General features: G+C 34.1%; 1 protein-coding gene across 1 annotated transcript in view; it reads left to right on the forward strand.

Annotated features, from left to right (window-relative positions):
- The window catches only part of LOC150082761 (transcription factor E2F5-like), a 49,213-nt gene that overhangs the window by 11,090 nt on the left and 16,072 nt on the right, over nucleotides 1–22,051 (forward strand). The window contains exons 3-7 of the mRNA XM_090378272.1: nucleotides 8,433–8,703; nucleotides 13,827–13,937; nucleotides 17,940–18,071; nucleotides 20,863–21,043; nucleotides 21,399–21,467. Of these exons, the coding sequence (XP_090234398.1) occupies nucleotides 8,433–8,703; nucleotides 13,827–13,937; nucleotides 17,940–18,071; nucleotides 20,863–21,043; nucleotides 21,399–21,467 (764 nt within the window). The remainder of the gene's footprint in view (nucleotides 1–8,432; nucleotides 8,704–13,826; nucleotides 13,938–17,939; nucleotides 18,072–20,862; nucleotides 21,044–21,398; nucleotides 21,468–22,051) is intronic.

The raw sequence follows: 22,051 nt of genomic DNA on the forward strand, positions 1-22,051 counted from the left end.
GGAGATGGGCTGAGAAATGGCAACTGAAGTTTAACATTGACAAATGCAAAGAACAAATGACAAAAATGTACCAACTGTGTGGTACTACACTCAGGGTGGGGGAGAATGAAAAAGATCTGGGGTAATTGGTGCAGTCAGATTGAAGTTTTCTGAACAGTGCAGACAGGGTGCCAGAGTAGGTTATGGGGTATTGTCAATGATATACAGGAATTTTGCTAATAGGGATAAGGAGGTGATTATCCCTTTGTATAAGGCAATAGTCAGGCTGTGCCTTGAGTACTGTATACAAGTCTTGAGCCTCACTTTAGGAAGGATGTAGAGTTGCTAGAAAGAGTACAGAGAAGGGGAACGAAGGGGTTCTCTTACCAAGAAAGGCTTAAGTTCTGCAAAGATGATTTGATTGAGGTGTATAAGGCCTTAAATGGTTTCAGCAGGCGCAATGCTATGCTGCTGGGCTTCTTCCTCTTGCTCAGATTACAAACCTGAGGGGGCATAAATTCAAATTGAGGAAGACAGTTGTAGAATAGATGTGCAGAAATTTGCCTTTAGCCAGTAGGTAGTTGATTGCTGGAACAAACTTTCATCTATCATTGTGGAAGTTGATATCTTAAATAAATTCTAGGAAGAACTGGATAAACTTATAGAGCAAATGGATGTATGAAATGGGATTTTTTTTTTTTTTTGGCTGATGCTGTATAAGCTTGCTTACTAAAGTCTACATACCTGGAGACATTTAAGTCCAGCCCTCAACTGTTTTCACAGCACGAACTCAATGATCCTGTAAGAGATTTAAATTTACCAAAGGAATCTGCAGAACTTCTTGGTTCTAGACTTAAGTCAAAAAATCTGCTAGCACATGGGATATTTTTCTCATGGTACCAACACAGAGAATGAGAACTAGTGCCCCTACTTCTCTGAGGACGATTCTATGGTTTTTTTGCAGTAATATAAATGACTTAATGAACTATTTAGGAATTAGTTGCAATATCGTACAAGTGGAGAATTTTTATTTATTGGCTCATCAAAGAGGAGTATCAAAGGTGTTTTGCTCCACAATAGAAATAAATATGGGTCAATTCCAGTAGCCCATGCTATTCACTTGAAAGAAACATATGAGAACTTGAAGTTGTTGACAAATAGCTTTAGCATTAGTAGAGGCATATGATGCAAGAAAGCAAGCTTATATAGCATCAGCCAAAAAAAAAAAAAAAAAAACCTTCCTATTTCACCCATCCATTCACTCCAAAAGTTTGTGTAGTTCAGCCTTGAATTTATTTAAGCTGTCAGCTTCCATGACAGATGGAAGTTTGTTCCAACTCATCCACCCACTGGCTAAAGGCAAATTTCCACACATCTATTCTACAATTGTCTTTCATCAGTTTGAATTTGTGCCCCCCCCCCAGGTGCAGAATCTGAGCAAGAGGAAGAACGTCATCAGCATTGAGCTTGCTCAAACCATTCAAGGCCTTATACACCTCATCAGATCACCTCGCAGGTGCCTAGTCTCCAGACTCTGCAATTTGCAGAACTTAAGCCTTTCTTTATAACAGCAACCCTTTGTTCCACTCACTAATCTCGTTGGCCTTCTCTGTACTCATTCCAGTAGCTCTATATCTTTCCTAAAATGAAACCTCCAGACCTGTGTGCAGTACTCAAGATGTGGTCTGACCATTGCAAGAGGATAATCAGGGATAGCAAATTATCCCTGATAGCAAAATTCCTATATATCATTGAGAAGACCCCATGAGCTACTCTTGCCGCCTGTTTGCACTGCTCAGAAAATTTTATATCTGACTGCACAATTCCCCTCTCCGGGTATTTTTCATTCTCCACTACTCCTGGGTTATTGCTGTGCAGCACTTTGCATTTGTCATTGTTAAACTTCAGTTGCCTCCTCTCAGCCCATCTGAGATATAATATTAAGTATGAAGAACATGGTTGGTCGGTCTGTGCTGACTTTAAAGCGATAGGCTTGTTACTTGGACAGCAATCTGTCTACACAAAAATTCTTTGTGTTTTGTGTGAGTGGGAAAGTCAGGCAGGGAGTAAGCACTGGGTTGTCAAGGTCTCACCAAAGAAGGGCAGTTTGTTGCACATCAAACTATTTGATGAAACAGTTTTTGAAAGTTTACCTCAGTAAGGGCCCTGCTTCAATTATCTTTGTACTAAATTCCCATCGATAACCCAAGAGAAGCTAAAAGAATGCATTTTGTTGAACCTCAAATTCCGAAACTGATGAGGAACCAAGATTTTGAGAGAACTATGAATAAAAGAGAAAAATAGGCATGGATTAGCTTCAGGTCTGTTGTTGACAACTTCCTAAGGAACAAGATCCAGAGTACAAGAATATAGTTGAAAATATTTTGGCAGATTTCAAGAAACTGGGCTGCAACATGAGTGTCAAGGTACATTTTTTACACTCCCACATTGACTACTTCCCAGAAAATCTAGGAAGGGTTAGTGAAGAACAGTGAGAGGTTTAACCAGGACATGGAGATATGGTACTAGGGGAAGTGAAATGTCAGCATGATGGCTAACTATTGCTGGATGCTGAAGAGGGATTGTAAAGTAGAAGGATCTGCAAGAAAATCAAAGGAAGAAAAATTTGACCCATCATAGATCAGTTTTAAAAATGAAAGGTGAGTGTTTAGTGGACTTCTTTCCACAACTTCTCATGTCAATGACACGAGAAGTTTTTATGGGCCTTTTTCCCACTTGCTGAGGCTACAGACATGAGGCGGCATAAATTCAAGTTGAGGAAGGATGGTTGCAGAATAGATATGTGGAAGTTTGTCTTCAGCCAGTGGGTGGTTGATTAGGAATAGGCCTCCATCTGTTGTTGTGAAAGTGGATGGGCTGAATAAATTCACAGAACTAGACAAATTCTTGGTGGATACGGATGTGTGAACTGTGTAGGTTATTTTTTATATCTATATAATCTTGCTTTCTTACATTATTTGCCATTACTACTACTAATAATAATAATAAAGTAATTTTTGATGTGGATGTAACATAGTATCCATTGCATTTTCTTTTCTTCTCTTCCTCTCCTTACTTGATTTCTGTGTTCTTCAGTTCCTTTCTTTAGTTTGAATGCACATGACAACCTCTAGCTTCTTTATTGTTTTAATTTATTCTGTCATTTGGTTAGAATTATTTAATTGATTTAAATTTGATTTGTTTATGTTAATTCTGTTTATTATAATTTTATTTGATGTTTATTTTCATATTTGTATTTGGTTTAGACCTGCCAGTTGGTTGAGTCAGTGTTCAACATGTATTTAAATTGTGTCTTGGTTTTATAAATCATGTCATTGCCAAATCACAGATTTGTTTGTACATCTAAATGAGTGATCGAGTATGAGAGAGCAGAAGTATACTTGTTTGAGTGGACAATGGTTCAAGTCTATGTAAATGCTAAATAAGGTCAATTGTATTCATTGACAGAATGATTAATTGTAAACTCTTCTGATCTAATGGATTTGCTGGAGTATAAACCAAACATTATATGCATGAATGAGCTTTTTTTTTTCTGCACATTTGCATAACATTTAAGCAGACTGCTCTCTTGCTTGCAATCTCCAGCATATAAATGCATACAATTCCATACAAGTGATGCATATGTCGAACTTGTGTACTTATATCTGGCTTCAGTTATATTTACTTTGGTTATGAATGAATGGTATTAGATTCTGTGGATAACAGTTGCTTGGAATTGAATGCCTGTTTTAAGTCAATGGACTAATTTTTATAAGTAAAAATATTTAATTAAATGAAAACTAAAAGCATCCTTTATTTAATGTAAAATATTGATTGAGTAAAATTAAAATCTGTGCACTTTTAGTTTAACATTATTTGAATGAAAATCTTTTTTGTCTAATTTATTTAGAAACAACTTTCTCCAATTGTAAGTGTGGCTTAAATATAGTTGAGTAGGCACCTGTTTCTTGAGAGTAAATACCAGAACCATGAATGGGATTTTTTTAATCCTAAAGTACAGGAAACACATTGCTATTATAGTAGGAAATGTATGTACAGATTCTGTGCTCTTTACATTTTGCAGATTAATCCAAATCTGCTTCTTTGACTGTAGAGATAAATATTCCAATAAGTTGTTTTATTTTGTTGTACAATTTTTAAATTTAGAAATTCGATGAAGCTGCTTAATGTAATTTAAATTGCATAAAGTTAGTTAATTTTAATTAAAATTAACTTACTTAAATTTGGAATTCATTTAATATGAGAATTAATATTCATTAATCCCGATTAAAATTTTACAAAATCTAAAAGCTGTACATTTGTATATATGAATTTGAATTTCTGTCAAATAAAATAGATAGTAACATCAGTTGTCCTTGAGGCAGTTAATTTTACTGTTTATTGCCACAATGATGAAAGCTTCCTTATATTCGTTGAAATTATCTGGGACAATGACAGAAGTTTAAGAGAAATCCCAGTTGTCATGGGCTGGGTCTCATTTACATAAGAAGGCACTGCAAATATGCAATGTGTTATTTGATCATTAAGAACAGCCCCACACTAGAGTTGGTTAAAAAGGATAAGTATAAATGAGATTTTGTTCACTACGGATCCTAGAAATCTGACAATGATGTTATGTCTCTTGACAACTTTGGTTATTTTGCTCACCGATTTCAGGGAGCATGGAATGGAAATATATTGAGAATTTTTCTCTGTAGATCATAGCCTCAGTTTTTAAAAACATTCTATCAATCCTAACACTCCTATTTATTAATTTGTTGGGGAAATTGTTATTTACTAAAGTATGAACAATAATTCATCCATGAATCTAGCCTAAGTACTGACAAAAGGCTCTCAGAATGTAGCATTTTAAGATAGTTGTTTTGTTACTGATCGAAGGCCAGGCTCTCTGAGATAAAATTAACCATATAACAAATTCACAAATAAAATCATTAATCATTAGAGAATGGTTTAACAACCAGAGGCCCCATCTGCTATGAACTCACTATATCTTTATTCCCATATACCCCCGAAATCAGTCCTGAAATATAAAAAATTGTCGGGAAACATAACACTCAAATTTACAGGATCCAACAAAACCATAACTCTCATATCCCCCCCCCCCTCATACTCCTAACTCCAAGACCCTCAACCAACAGTCCTCTTCATTAACTCCAACATGGAGGGAACATAAATTGAATTACAATTAATAGACAGTAATTCTCATATTAAATTAATTCCCAATTTAAGTCATTCTTTCACACTTCTGTTCTCCTAACAGATAAATTCAACATTTTCAATATAAATAAGCACTTAGGATTAGAGCTATAACCAATATAACATGAATAGAAACAAGGATATCCAAGGAAAAAAGCAAAATATAAACTCAAACATAAAATAACCAACTCTGTTCAAACATCAATTAATAGGCAAGGATTTGACCCTACAAGACAGTCACATAAAATTACCCTTAGACAACTCATTAATCAGCAAACCACCCCACAAAATTCTAGGACACTGTTCTTAAATCTTATAAAAAACACTACCAGTTTAGGTTATTCTAAGGAGTGCTAGAAACAGGAGACTTATCTATTATTTACTAGCTAATAAATCCAATTTTTGCAGTCAATTAAGAAGCAGATGCAGATTATACAAGTAGTTTACTTATACAAAGGGTACTAGGAAAGTTTTGCAATATGACGCAACAATGAATCACAGGAAGCTGCTTGTTGCTGCATGTTGAGTCATGTTCATACGTGCATAGTAGCCGCCGCGCCAAGTCGATGGGCTCAGTTATTCATTAGTAGTGAGAGTGTAAAGTGCTTGCGATGGCATCATGGTCACGAAATGAGATAAGGACAGTTTTGCGGTATAATTTCGTGCGTGGTTTAACCATAGACCAGTGCTTAGAAGAAATGACTCTTGTACTAGATGATGATTGTCCACATCGTACAACGATATTCAGGTGGTATAGAGAATTCCAAAGGGGAAATTTCACTATGGAGGATTCTGAGAGGCCGGGAAGGCCACGAACGTCAGTTACGGAGGAAAACGTTACTGCTGTGAGGAAAATGCTTGAAGAAAACAGGCGAGTGACCTACCAACAGATAGAGGATACTTTGGGCCTAAATGCACCAGCAATTCGTTCGATTCTGCAAGATCATTTGCACGTGAAGAAACTTTGTTCTCTCTGGGTGCCGCATCAACTGACTGAAGAGCAGATGACACGACGTGTGACTTGGTGCCGGGAGATGTTAAAAAAGTTTGATAAGGGACAATCTCGGTATGTGAACAACATCGTGACAGGTGACGAGACTTGGCTGTACTATTACGATCTGCCGACCAAGGCTCAAAACAAAGTTTGGGTCTTTGATGATGACGACACACCCGTAATTGTCAGAAAATCCCGATCTGTAAAGAAGAAAATGATAGCTGTATTTTTCAAATCGAGTGGAATTGTGGAACGTGTCGTTTTGGACACGCAGAAGACAGTCACAGCTAAGTGGTATACTGAACAATGCCTGCCTAAAGTCATTGGATCTATGAAGAACCTGCGGCCAAAGTCAAGAATGGACACCTGGTACCTCCATCACGAAAATGCTCCAGCTCACCGCGCCAAAGCCTGCACCGAATATTTGACCACGACAGGACTGAAACTTCTTGAGCACCCTCCCTACAGTTCAGACCTTGCTCCCTGCGACTTTGCACTGTTCCCGCATGTGAAAATGAAGCTAAAAGGGAGGCAGTTTTCCAGTGATGAGGACCTTCTACGGGCTTGGGACAACGAGTGTGCTTTACTCCCTAGTGAAACTTGGCAGAACTGGTTTAAAGATTGGTTTCGGAGGATGGAGAGGTGTATTCAATGTAGAGGAAATTACTTTGAAAAAATTAAATAAACAAAGCTGTATCGCAAAACTTTCCTAGTACCCTTTGTATGTAAAAGCAAAGTATTAATATTTGTATTATAATGGCTAAATGATCCAAGGAACAGACTTTTTCTGCATCTGCCGGGAGGGGGTAGGGAGAATTCTTCATCACTCATACCTTCCATATTGCTGAAAAGTGAATAAAAGGAAGAAGTGCAGTCACGAGAACATTTTGTTCTTTCTTGTGATGTTTTCCAGTGCAACCTTATATTTTTTGACCAAGTCATCAGTTTGTTTGTTTTATGCTGTTTAGTACTCGCAGTTATCACTGTACATCCTTTAGTTCCCTTAAAAACTGATAACTAGTTAGTCACATCATCAGTTTTTATTATTTTATATATTATTACAAAATATATTACCGGGTTCCTTACAATTGGTCTGTTTGGTGCATAACGGCTTTGGTTGCCAACTTTCCATTCAAGACCAAACAACCAACCAACAAATCTCTTATAATGGGATCTCCCAGAAAGATCAATTCCTGTGGAACCAAATCATTCTGTGCCAAAAGATCCATTGGACTGAAGACCATCACCCAGCATAGAATTAGACACCTACTTATCTGCCCAGCCTACAGTTTGTTTTTTTCTCTAAGTTATCAACTCATATTCTCAGACACTGAATCTTGCCTATCACACTCCCTACATCTAGCATACAGACAAGAATTGCCACCAGATAAAGTACTGTATACGTGAAAAAGTTGAGTACAAGAAAAGAGGCTGTAACTCATGGGTGAATTGTTACTGACAATTCTTGTCAGTCATGACATCCTGTGACACATATACTTTTTCCATTTGAAACCATAGTTACATTTAACTAAAGATTTAAATAATAAAAATATCAAAATAAGCTCTGTTGAAGTTCCTTTAAAAATGTCCATCTTAAAAATTAAACTCTAAATTAAAAAATCAGGGAATACCCTCCAGATTAAAAATATCTAGAAGATACTCCCTTTAGAAAAATTCTGAGACAGAAATTTCCCTTTTAGTGACATAACCCAGCCACAGTAGGAACTCTCAAGAACACATCAGATAGTCAGAACACTTTCAAAAATATTAGCAGATGCTAGTACATACTGTCCTCAACACCCAGTCCTTCATTTGCTTCTTGTAGTATGAAGCAGCAAGCTGTGTGGTGAATGATCTGTCTTAAGTTTCTTAACCTTGCTGTCTCGGTAATTCTCTTATTCATGCATAACCCTTTGAAGGAGGAGAAGTTGGATATGTGGCATACCTTTAAATTTAAATGTATGTAATTCTAATAAATGTATTTATCCAGTGCAATGAGATTTGCATTGGATAAATGCAAGTCACATTTGATAAATCCAAATGTTCTTGCTAGTAGAGATTTGTATTCTGGTACTCATTAATGTCAGTGAAGGCCTAGGTTTATTATATTGCAACAATTAAAATTACAATATGGTGGTAGTTTCATTGATTTCATTTGGAACAATGATAATTTTTTCTGTATTAATTTGCATTATTGCACATGAAACAGTCTATTTAGGTTGTTTTGTTTTATTATTCTCAGAGGAGCTGGACCTGGATGTAATACGAGGGAAATCTCTGATAAACTGATTGCAATAAAAAGGGACTTGGAATTTTTAGAACAGAAGGAGAGGGAATTAGATCTTCATCATTCATGGGTACAGCAGAGCATCTGTAATATTACAGAAGAACCAGTAAATCGCAAGTTTTCTTTTGTCACTCATGAAGATATATGTCAGTGTTTCGAAGGTGATACACTCCTTTCAGTTGAAGCACCTTCTGGTACTCATTTAGAAGTTCCGATGCCTGATGAGGTACAAAAATATTTTAACTATTTAATATAAATTTTTCATATTTGAAAAATATTGATATTCAAGTAGTTATCTTAATTTGTTTCCTAGTAAAGAAATAATTTATTAAATCGATGCCAACATGTTACATTACAGTTTGGGCACTTACAAATATTGTTTTTTTATAATAATAATAATAATTCTTTATAATTAATTTTAATATTTTTGCAGCATACATGCATTATGAAATTAATGATAATTTGTTAAATTTAAGCTGAGATGCTTTAAAAAAAAATGATGAAATTTGGAATAGCTTGACAAATTTTTCAAAAAGACTAAATATAAAATGCTATAAAAATGCATTCATTTGGAGTAGAGGCATTACATTTGAACACGGAAATGCTGAAACTAATTGGTGCTTTTGCATTTTCAAACAAGCCTAAAAACAGAACTTCATAATGTGCATTCACATAACAAAATTTCTTTACTGCAAAAATGTGTTCGGGTCTGTAAATGAGCCCTTTGACTGGAATTCATGATTAAAAATAAATAAAGCGGTTGCACCCCCAGAAAAAAGAAAAAATATACAGTAGACTTTTGAAATAACAGCACCCCAAATAACAGAACATTTGAGCTAACAGCACATTGAGATCTGTGTTGAAAAAAAGAAAATGGCAAGTCACATAATACTTAATTTCTTTAAGTTTGCCATTTTGAAAGTGAATTCTGTACGATATCACGGATTGTACTGCTGTTTTACATTTATTTTAAATTAAAAACCCCTCACTATGGCTCCTAAAGTTAATAAACCTCATACCGAGAAGGAAAGAACGACAATATTAAAGCCTTAGTGACAAACTTGGTATAATAATAGAAAATAGAATGGGAGCAAGTAGGAGTGCATTAATGGCATAATATAATATTGGATCGTCAACATGTTTTTTTTTTTTATGTGCATTAATAAAATTGCATTCTTAATCTCTCTTTTTCTTATTTAGCCTCATTATTTTTGCATTAAATATATTAAAAATAAAACTTTCTAGATAACAGAAAAATCAGAATAATAGTATCTTGAATCCCCAGAGGTGCCATTATTCTGAAAGTCTACTGTAAATTTTTTTTTTTTTTATTTGATGTTTTTGGAGCCACATTCATGCACCATGGTTCATTATCAACAGCCCAAATGAACTCTTTGTATGGTCAGAGTCTGAAATGATTTTGTTTATTGGTCAAACTGTGTGAAATGAACCCAGCCTTTCTGTTTCCCAAATCTGTAAGAATTGAAAAAATTGTTTCTCTGTTAATGTGAAGTTGTTCTTCCATCATTCATTCAGTGATTAGGTGAAATCATTGAGGGAGCTAGGGCTTTGTTCCCACACATGTTTTACTAGTTGTAGGTTTTGGTTGTTCTATTCCTAAACTTGTAACATTCACTCTTTGTTTCATCATTTAATACGATGAAAATGCCTTGAACAAACCCTGCAGCTGTGTAACACAACTGTATGTAAACAACTTATGATATACAAATGAGTGCTAGTAGAGGGAAGTAGTCACATAGGTAAGCTTCCTACAAAGCTTGAGGTGGACTCAGTTGGGAAAAAAAAATCCTTATACAGTCAGTCCTCGTATAGCATGATAGTTGTGTTCCTAGAAACCCTCGTGCAATAGGCCCTATGGGAAAAATGGGGTTAGGTGCTGACCACCCAAGATTGAACACACATTTGTAACAAAAACATTACCAAACACAATAAATAATCGTAATAAAATACTTACATATTTTATTATGTAAGTATTAAAATACGTAATTTTAACACTTTATTTTTATTTTATTTTATTGTAATATTTTATTACGTAATAGTCATAATAAAATACTTACGTATTTTATTACGACTATTACGTAATAAAATATTGCTAATGCTTTTGCTTCTGTCGTAAGCAAACTTGTTTTTTGTTTGATTTTCTATCCAAACAGATGACAGCCATTCCATCTCTTCCAATTCTTTGTGTCTTAATCTAATGGATTTTAATTACACTTTGAGTTGTTCCTACTATGAAAGTTGTTTTTATTTTCTCTGCATTCTTTGTAATTCTCAGCGTTGCCTCATTTAGGCCGTGCAATATCACATGGTCTTTCATTTCGCTCAAAGCGTTTCACAATTTCATATTTTTTCTCTATCGACAGGGGCGGACTGGCCATAAGCCTTACCGGGGGAATCCCCAGTGGGCCGGAGGCCGGTGTGATTTTGGCCATAAACTCCAGCATGAGGTCACTACAAATTTTCCCGGGTAAGAATTTTTGACCCAGTCCGCCTCTGTTTATCGATATTGCTTTTCTTTTTCTCTCTGAATCTGTAGTGTCTTCACCAGGATGCTTCCTTTTCACACCTTTTAAGTATTTTATCCATTTCCTAAAGCACAATTACAAAATGAGGAGGCACGCTTGATACACATAAACAACACTGAAGGCAGAGACACACTATGAACACCTCATTAGCTCACGTTTTACTAAAGCACATTTCTGGGGGTTACTACCATAAAACAATGAAAACAATTTCCAGTTGCGTTTCTGCTAGTGAAATCTGTTATAAACTGGTAATAAACTCTATCTAATTGCATTTGCGATAATACCGATAGCTGGAATTGTGTGTGTTTTTAAGCAATTATGGTGAAATGTGTTTCCCCTTCACTGATATAAAAAACATAAATACATTTTCAGACTCTTCTCTTCATTCCTATCATGTTGTGTTCAGTTGGGGTGATTCCGCATTCGACTGCCATTTCTTGTAAACACAAAGGCGAATCATGCATAAGGGAATTCGGTTCGTGTTATATACGATATCGTTCCCCTATTTATAAATCGTGTATGATCGAATTCGTGTAGTGTAAACACGTGTTATACAAGGACTGACTGTATTTGTTTTCATTTTTCCATGCCTTCCACAGAAGGCAGTAAACCAGCCTTCTGACTGCAGATCAAATCTCCAAACTCCTAATCCACATTAGTACAAAAAATTTTCTGTACCATTTTAACACCATCATGTAATTTAGGCTCTTGACGGCAGTTTTATGGGTCCCCCCCATTCAATCATATTTATTAATTGATTTTTACCATAAAAATCATATTTAATAATATTATCTTTATTTTATGTTTTTGCACACTATTATCACTCAGGAATCTAGCACCATTCTCATATGCAAAGCCACATAGCTCACTTTTCAGTTTTTTTTTTTTTTTTTTATCATTTTCATTTTTCCAGTAATAGATCACATTACGTGCTTCCTTTACACAACACTGGTAATTTTTCTTAGGAAGCATGATCACAAGAAAAAAAGTTCAGTTTACAAATTCACTGATGGTGCCTTTCAGTGCTATAAACTGTAACTTTCTTCTCATTTCTTAAAAGTTTAACAACTTCACTGCAATATTTGTCTCATTTAATTTTTGTAATCATGACAGCTGCTGTGCATTAAACTGTTATGACTTACACCTGCTGTTAAAGTGTACTTGAGATAATGCTTTGCATTGTTAAATGCATTAGCATGTATGTGTAAAACACCTATTGGATGGATTTTCATAAAAAAAAATTTTTTTTGACTCTTTCGTAAAGATTTGTTGAGCCATCCTAAATTGTATTAAAAACTGACTAATGCAAATGTATCAGTTATTATTTCTTTGTCTGTCATTCTGCATGTAATAACTCAATTCTCAGTGAATGAATTTTCATGAAATTTTATGTTTGGCTGTTTTAGAACGATTTGTTCAACCTTCCCAAATTTCACTAAATTGGGCAATTTTTTCCTCCCATACATATCACCAAAGGCTATCCATGCACTCGATATTATGTTTCTTGCTGTATGCTGATTGGAGGAATGAATGGACAATATGGCAGATGTGCAGAAATGAAATGTTCTTGGTTCCTGCATAAAAGTGGTTGCCTTTTGCTCTTTTTTTTTTTTTTATTGTGAATCATAAATTATTACTATTTGTTAACATACCTGTAATGTCATGCACTGCACTCATTAGCCAACTTGTTCTTTTTATCTTTCTCTTATGGAGTATCCTGTTGAACTTCTGTTTGTTGTTTTCTTTACTGTGCAAGGAAAGCAAAAAAAACTCAGTCAAGAAATATATTTAGGATAGTATCAATTACAGGATTCTCTTTTGTGTTTTGACAGAAATGACAAACCCAGAATCAAAACATGCATCAAGAATAAAATTAAAAATACAATTCAAAAACTATTGCTGTGCTTTCTTTCACTTGATTTTTCTTCCAGAATAAATTAATTTAATTGTTTAACTGCAGCTGACTTGTGTTAATCATCTTGGTTTCTGTGATATTGGCTGTCCTGAGTTGGTTCTGTTCTAGGGTAATGTATGTGCACATAAATTCAGACATTGGGAAATTGAGCCTATACATTGCCACAAAACAAGGTACATGCACCATTGTAAGCTGTTCCATTGGTAAATTGGTTGCTACAAAACAATTTACAACAATGCTATAAATTCTTACAGTGTCAGCTGTCCAGAGCATAATTGAAATTAGCATTAGCATAGGAATATGATGCAAGAAAGCAAGCTTATTTAGCATCAACCAAAAAAAAAAAACCTCCCATTTCACTCATCCATTCACTTCAAAAGTTTGTCTAGTTTGGCCTTGAATTTATTTAAGCTCTCAACTTCCACAACGATTGATGGAAGTTTGTTCCACAATCAACCACCCGCTGGCTAAAGGCAAATTTCCGCACATCTATTCTACAACTGTCTTTCCTCGATTTGAATTTATGCCCCCTCAGGTGCAGAATCTGTGTAAGAGGAAGAATTCCATCAGCATTGAGCTCTTGCTCAAACCATTCAAGGTCTTGTACACCTCAATCAGATCATCTAGCAGGTGCCTAGTCTCAAGCTTCTGCAATTTGCAGAAGCTAAGTCTATCTTCGTAACAGCCCTTTGTTCCACTCACTAATCTTGTTGCCCTTCTATGTCATGAATTTGTGATCAGTTTATCAGATTGATCTAGTTCTTTATAAGCTTTTAATGTTGGTGGTTCATAACTAGTTATTTGAGATACTTTTCTATTTCATTGATAAAGTATGATTATAGAATTTATAATTAGAAGTATGCCTATGTTTTTTTTCCTGTCTTATAGGTACTCAATTCCAGCAAAAAATATTACATTCATTTGAAATCCAGGACAGGGCCAATCAATGTACATTTAGTCAACCGAGATGTAAATACATCTCAACCTGTTGCAGTCGAGGTAAGAAATTGATTGTGATTCATGGTCAGATTTATTCTTTTATATGTGGCATAAATTAATATCAGGTATGAAAGGCAATAAGCTAATTTTAGTTGTCTTTGAGAAGTCACTATTAGAAATGCATGGTTACCACCCAGATGCCATTTATTGTGTTTAAAAGAATAGTTCAACTGAATCCTGTTTTTCCAACCCATCTCTGAAGTTCATGGGATCATAAATGTGGTTTGCATACTTTTTTTATTTAACTGCTCTTTTTTTTTCTTTTTTTATTCTTTTTTTTTATTTAACTCCAAAAGTTTGTCTAGTTTGGCCTTGAATTTATTTGTGAGTATACTCTGATATCTTTCAAAGTATACTCACAAATAAGAAATTCACAACTCAGAAACCTTGAATTGTACTTGGCACGCTTTAACCTCCGTATAAAACCACAGAAGTCTGCAAAGGTAATGTATTCCTTAAAATCTACGCCAACCTGACTGAATGTGTTTTGCTTGGAGGAGTCACAATATGAAATGTGCTCTTGCACATCTATCTGAAAGTTCTATTTCACCATAAAAATGTCATTTAACTACCAAATCAATAAAATAATCCACTTTAAGGGGATTATTTTATTAATCTGGCAAGAGTTTTAAGACACATCAGGTGAAGAAGATAGTAGAGAGCATCAATAATAATTGCTCACTTGAATTGTCCTTGAAAGGTACATTGTATATGATCAAACTTTCATGGGATGAAGTTTCACCATGAACAATAAGTAACTGTTGGACTCACACTGGGCTTATTGAAAAAGTTTATATAGATGAAAGAGAAGATAATTCTATCCAGAAGTTGTCAAATAGTCATGGTTAATTTTCCTATTGTGAGTGCATCTGTTTCCTGAAATTTTTTTTCAATCAACCAATAAGGACCTGCTTTTGGAGAAATGACAACTGAGGAAATTTTGGAATTATACAAAGAAATGAGCTTTCATTTGACGGCAATAGCGAAGAAGATGAGATGGAAGCTTATGAAAAGTGACAGTTTAGAGGGCTAAAGTTTGTCTTCAAAAAATTCATCGATTTCTTGAAAAGAACTCGACAACAAAAACCTCATGGAACATGTAGCTCTGGACATTTCTATAAGTAAAATTGATGACAGAAAGAAAATTCAGACAAAACTGGATAAGTACTTTGAAAAAAAATATATTTCAATATATTTTTATTTACATTGTAAAATCCTGTAATGCATAATTTATAGGTGGTAGATGACTTTCATCAACCGGTGAAATACCACCACTTTGCTTATTGGAGGCTTGAAGTGGTGAAATCCATGTTTAGTCTCTAGAGCAAAGTTTCTGCCCCCCCCCCCCCTACTTCTCCTTCAACCCATGCACGGTACTAAGTACTATAGGTTTTGATACCTTTCGTGTTTGGGGGTTTCATAAAAAAAAAAAAAAAAACACATTTTTTTTCAATATACTAGATAATTATTGTAAATGAAGCAAATTTTATTTCTCATAATTATTATTAACCTTTACTGTGTGCATTGGGTAATCCCTAAATATTTTTCTTTCTGCATTATATTCCTCTAGAGAAAATAATGTCATCTTCAGTTTCTTAATGCCAAAATAATTACTATATGTAATCTTTATTATTTGAAGTACCTCAATTTAGAGCCACCCCTGATTTAGTGCCAATGTCAGTGACGAACAAATGGTGGTGCTAAATTGAGGTTCGACTGTATATCGTATTCGAAATACATTTTATGATACATGTGCTATTAAATGATTATAAAATATCAGCCAGAAATCTAGGTAAAACTCTTGAGGAGAAATTGTTGCTTTAATTATCTGAAAATGCTTTGATATGTTTTGGTTTCATTTTCTCGAGGGCAAGGATTGCTAACACCTTATCAATTAAATTTACATCACGATACATATCAATTTCTTTGTTGTTGTTGTCTTCATGATCATCAAGTATGACAAGGTTAAGAAGCCTTGGTGGGCCATAATAACCTGTACAATGTTGTAGAAATATCTACAAAATGTAACATATCCATTAGTGAATAAACTGATATCAGAATATTGAAAACTTCTTTCTTAATGGCACCAGTTTGACAAAATATCATAAAGAAATCAACAATTCTGGAGTTCGAGCATTATTTACAGCTTTCATTAAATATGTAATTGAATACCATCATAGTGCATCATTTGTTGTGCCCCACCACTTTCCCCCTGCTTATTATCCCTTGATCATATCTGAAAAAAGTGCAAAAACAGCAATGCTTCTTTTTTGGTAAGAAACAGGAAACAGCCTCTTGCTCTTGACATCAAATTAAATATAATGAAATATTTAGAGTTGGCTAGTCTAACATATAAATTGGTTAGGCATTGAATGCATCTCATATGATAGTGGTGGCTCCTCAAAGACAAGACTCAAATTTTGGATCAGGTCAAAGACTCAGCTGTTACAATTAGAACCTGTATTGGGTTCATTTCACAGATGGAAAACTCATAATTCAGATAGAGGATCAAACCCAGCACTGTTTGTTTGTTCGTTTAGCCATGACTGGCCTAAGAATGAGTCAAATTAATCTATTTTTGAAGGACATTAGAAGTACATTTCAAATGTCCTGTAACACACAGTTTGTCTTAATTTTCCAGTATGTGTTGTTATGTTGAGATCTCCTTGTTTTCAATTAATAGTAGATGTGTTTTTAAAGATGGCATCATCAAAATAACTCTGAAAATCAAATGAGGACATTACACCTGTTGGCCATTGTTGGAATTTACAGAAGCTGGAATTTAGATCCAGAATTTGAAGATATCAAATTAAATGGTACATAAATAGAGAGAATGTGGAGGATATCATAGTTGCAAAAAAAAAAAAAAAAAAAAAAATTTATTTGATTTCATTTTTGATAATAATTTTACTCTAATGATGGGCAGTCAAGTCAAAATAAGATGAAATTAATATTTAAAAGCATTTGTATAAAGTTATCATTTTATGAAGCTTCAAGAGTTTGTAAAAGAAACTCGATATAGAGTTCATAAAGGAATAGGGAGCCCACACATATTTGGAAAATTCATTTATGAAAGGGTTAAATATTTGCAAGAACTTTGGTTCTGTGTTAACTAAAAAATTCTCTATTCTTGTGGAAGCTAAAATTATATTGGCATGGACAGAGAACCAGCAGTTATTCATTCTTGATCCAATGCCATTATGGGGATGGGGAGAAAATGAAGCCTGCCATTGTTAGCAATCTTTACTGCTGCAAGGACTGACTGTGACCATTACTAAATTATTGCAGATTTCTGCATAAAGAACAGTGGCAATCTTATTAAAAGCTGTTCAATGCATTAATTGCTAAATTATCTTACATATAATTTAGTAATCAGTGAAGCAGTCTGGATATAAATATATATTCTTCCTGCAGTATCCTATCATTGGATTCACTTCTTAAAAAAATAATTATTTTGTTATCTATTTCCAGAAATCAAACCTGATCTTAGTGAGATATGGGGAGTTGCTATAGTGCCCAGATATTTTTATTTCAGTCCACTGTCTTAAAAAAAAAAAAAAAAAAGCCAATATGAAGGTTGTAGGGTATTTTGACAGAAAACAGAAAATATCTTTATTTTTACTTCCTGTCTTGAAATATGATGGTGCCCACTAAAAGACCACTCATTTAAGAACTCTTGCATTTACAGTTTGACTCAGACTAAATTTGCAGTGCATATTAAGTATTCTAGGCCTATTCTTATGGAGTTCCTCCCCTTCCCCTCCATCTGTTGTTTTGAAATAAGGAACAACTAGAACTCTGTAGTCCAAATAAGATTTACCAAACTGCTGGATAATTTTACTTGGGTTACACTTATGTGGCCATTTTTATTTTAATTGCCAGTTTGAAAAAAGATTGAAATGGGCTTCATTCACCAAGTCAAAAGAAGTGGAAAGTAAGCCCCATTAGTATTACTTACTTGTATTTATAATTTACTTTGTTAACAGTTTTCATTATTTATAGGTACAGCAAATGGCACTGCGTGAACTGGAGCGTAAAGCACAGCAAGAATCTCCTGCAAAAAAGGTTAAATTAAAATCAGATAGTACAGCTGAAATAAAAGATGATGATAAAAATCAAAATTCTGTCCAGAACGTAAGTCCGACACCTCGTACTTACAGTAGGTTGACGAGGCAAACTGTTGGGGGAAAGAGGACATCAGGCCCAACTCAGGGAGCAGGGAGATTACACCAAAGAAAACCCAAGGTTGAGGTGAGTAATCATGTATTTAAATGGCCACAATTGCTTAGTTGGCAGTAACGCCTGGTTAGTTGAAAGTTCAAGGAAGCAAAATACATTTGTTTTGATTTAAACAGGTTCGAAGTATCCATACTAGGTGAGAACATGACAATAGTAATTGTGAGTAAAGTTAGATACTATTATTAACATTGTACAGAATTTTCACATTTCTCATTTAAAATGTTAAGAACCTTTTAGTTTTGTTGTGATAGACATTTCGAATAGATAACTAACACATTAATTTAGTAAACATAAGAAAGATAACAGTTGTGCTGTGGAGAAACTCAGCCAGTTTATCCATATTACAATTTTTATAAGAGATATTATAAAGGAGATAAGAGATTGCTAAGTTTCATTATTAGTCATAGAGCTCAATGTACACAAGCTGTATAAGTGTTATGTTATGTATAATTGCACATAACTGCTAAAAAGAAAGTGTCCATTTCTTGGGATATTATTTGCTGTTTATACTTGTAATGTATGCAAAAAAGAATAGTATTTCTCTCTTTTTTTTTCTTTCTTTTTTTTTATCACTTTCAGTAAACTTTGTAACTAAGCATAAAGCTCTTCCTTCTCTCACTCACACCTCCTCCTCCCTCCAATTACAGCTACATGAATTGGCTGCATACTGCTAGCACTATATAAGCTGGTCATATAGCACTTAAGGAAGCCTGTGAACAGCTTGACATCATTTTAGAATGGCTGAGAGTGGTAGGTATAAAATGCCTAGTATAAGTTCATCTGAAAAAAATGTATGTTTGAGTATATTTGTAAGATTTTACCACCTTGGTTGTGTGGAATGAATTATTTATTTTTTTATTTTTTGCATGTAAACAAGCCACTATTTACAGAAATGATTAACAATGGGAGCATCTATAAAGAAAAAGATTACATACAACTATGCAATAAAATATGCTAAGTGTGCTGAATGCATAACCAAAAAAATATATATACACCAATTTTCAGGATGTTAGAATTGACTAGTTTGAATGTGAATTGCTTAACTCCACATTCAAATTGATCAATTCCATCATTCATCTACACAAAAAATATATGTAATTGCACAGAAACGAGGTAAAATTTCATTGTTATGATAAAATGAGCTTTTTTCCCCCAGGTGTGAGTACATGTGGGGGAGACCCATTTTATTATAACAGTGAAATTTTTTTTCCACTTCAATCTCACCTGCTAGTGTTCCTGAGATGCAGCACAAGTTTTGAGCAGGATTTTGCAGAATTTAACATATTAGTTAAAAAGTTTGAAGAGGCCGATATTGTAATTAACAGCATGAGAAGAATTGTTAGCAGAACAATTCTCTTCATGTGTGAGAATGGCTGAAAACATTACAAGTGTACAGAAAGCAGTTACTCAGTAGTCCTGAAAAATCTGTAAAATGACTCATTTGGTATTTTGGTTTAAATCAGATGTCTGCTTTAACCATTGATCAATAAGACAAAAATGTTTCCCTACAAAATACAATTATAGAAGTAACTGTATTGTTGATGAAGATGGTAACTCATCTTTTGTGGTCCATTTTTGTAATTTTTTTAGTCACCCTAAAAGTTATTCTTCATAATTGTTTTAGTGATGAAGCACACTTCACCTAAACATATATATGCCAATAAGCAAAATGTGCATATATGGACATTGTAAAATCCACACAGTTTTGGAGACATCTTTACATTTAGAAAAATACAGTGCTATATACTGTTTCATCTGGTGGACCAATCCACCAGATGAAATGATGACCAATCTGGTGGACCAGTGCCATCAGTGAATACTTGTTGTTACCTCCAACTTCTTCAGGAATATTTTATTCCAGACTTCAGGTATGGGAATTGATATGCAAGAAACATTTTCTTAACAATATAGCAAAGAAGTCATATATGGAAAATGCAATTCTGAATTACCTTAGTAAACATTAGTAAGCACTCTCTCTATTTTCATTTCAGTTTGACACAGCTTTAGCCAGTCAAGTAAACATCATCTCACAAGTGTTCCAGAGTTTTTACTTCTGAAAAATTTTCTTCCATTCAGTCTAGTGTTTCACTTTTTGGAAACCCTAAATTTGAAATAAGACATACTGTTTCACTTGTTCTTGGCTTTCTTATTTTCTTTTCCTGTTACTTTTTTTATATAAGTGGACTTTATTTTAATAGGTATCTTTCCTGTCGGCACAAATATTGTTCATATCTTGCTCTCAACCTCTGAAAAAGTGCCATTATAGTTTAAAATAAAGATTATGATATTGCATAAACATGATATTTTTTGTGGGAATTCGGCAATTAATATGAATTTAGTATTGACTTTGCTTCAGCCAAAGTGTTGAAATTTGCATCAATCCCATTAGATGCTACACAATATGATTCTTTCTTCCTTCAGTTAGTTCCTGTTCTTTAACTCTGTTTCATTGCTGAGTAATTACTCTTAAATGTATGCAATCTGAAACATGGAGCATAATCTAAATGCCAAACTCTGTTCATTTTCCATTTTATTGAAAGCGAATCAAAGGATTTGACATGGCAGAAATAATAATATATTTTTGTGGATATGATAGAATTGTTTTTGCATCCTAGATCTTGTCTATATAAGTATCTATTCTGTTTTAGTTTTAAAAGTGACTTTTTTTTTTTTTTCTCCTCTCCAGTCCAAAGAAGAACCAATGGACACCTCTTCTCCTCCACCAGTAACAAGGATGGCAACAAGGCAATCACCAAGAAAAGCTGCCCAACAGCAGGTTACTATGCCATCTTCTACAAATGCTCCAGTCACACGTAGCCAGAAAGCTTCTCAGAAAGCAGAAACAGATTCTCTGCAGTCATCTCAAGGTATGTATTGGTACTATTACAATAATACATTTTTAAAAAATGTTCAGGTTCCCCTTTGTAATCAGTTTCTTATATTATATTTTAAAGGTAAGATCTTTTATTTCCGTCCCACAAGGGTTCTTTCTGAGTGTTATCTGCATTAATATTGATTACTTTACTATATGCGGTGAGTCTAGCCAAACGTTTTTTCTAAAAAAAATTTATGCTTCCATAAAAGTAAGTGAATAACTCTGACTATGTAACACATTGGACATAATGTGATGGTTAAAAAAAAAGTAATTTGTAATGAAAACATTTAAAATATTGTTAATTTTGTTTTTAATTTATGTATTTTCCTCTCCTTTCAAATGAAAAGGTGTAGCAACTACTGAAACAGCAGATGTACTACAAGATCTCACAACAGATATGTTATTTGACCCAAAAGGTAAATAAATTTTGGATTAATATTAGAATGGTGCTTTTGGTGTAATAATATTTAAATTAATGTAATCCCACTGTTGGCTCTTCAGTAATGTATTCTGATATACAGTAAAATCTCGTTAATACAAACTCAGTATATGCAAAGTACTCGTTTATATGAAGCACATACCATTCCCCCACAAAAGGATGGTCTTTTCTATGTAAATATATTTGTTTATTACAAAGTTCTTTTTCGCCTCATGAGAAATAAATATTGTCATTTTGTATGTTTAATACAAATCTTGGCAGAGCGATCCGATTATTGTCCCCGGCCACCTACCTCCCTACTTCCCGAAGGATGGCACTGACTTGTTAGAAATTAGTTTTGTGTAAACAAAAGCAGTTTATGGTAACTACAACATCAAGTGCACTCTGAAAAACATCATTCTGAAGGACAAGTTGTTAACTCATCCTTCATAAATTAACAAAAGAATAAAAAGTTTTTCTAAGTTGTTTACATGCACTCCTTCGCTCTCCATGAGAATAAGGTCAGTTGCAATTGTTACCTCAGTTCAAAGAGTCTTTTGCTATCGTATACAGCAATCTATT

This window comes from Mastigoproctus giganteus, chromosome 7 (genome assembly GCF_048544385.1).
Source record: "Mastigoproctus giganteus isolate SK-2022 chromosome 7, ASM4854438v1, whole genome shotgun sequence".
In the NCBI taxonomy this organism is placed as follows: Eukaryota; Metazoa; Arthropoda; class Arachnida; order Uropygi; family Thelyphonidae; genus Mastigoproctus; species Mastigoproctus giganteus.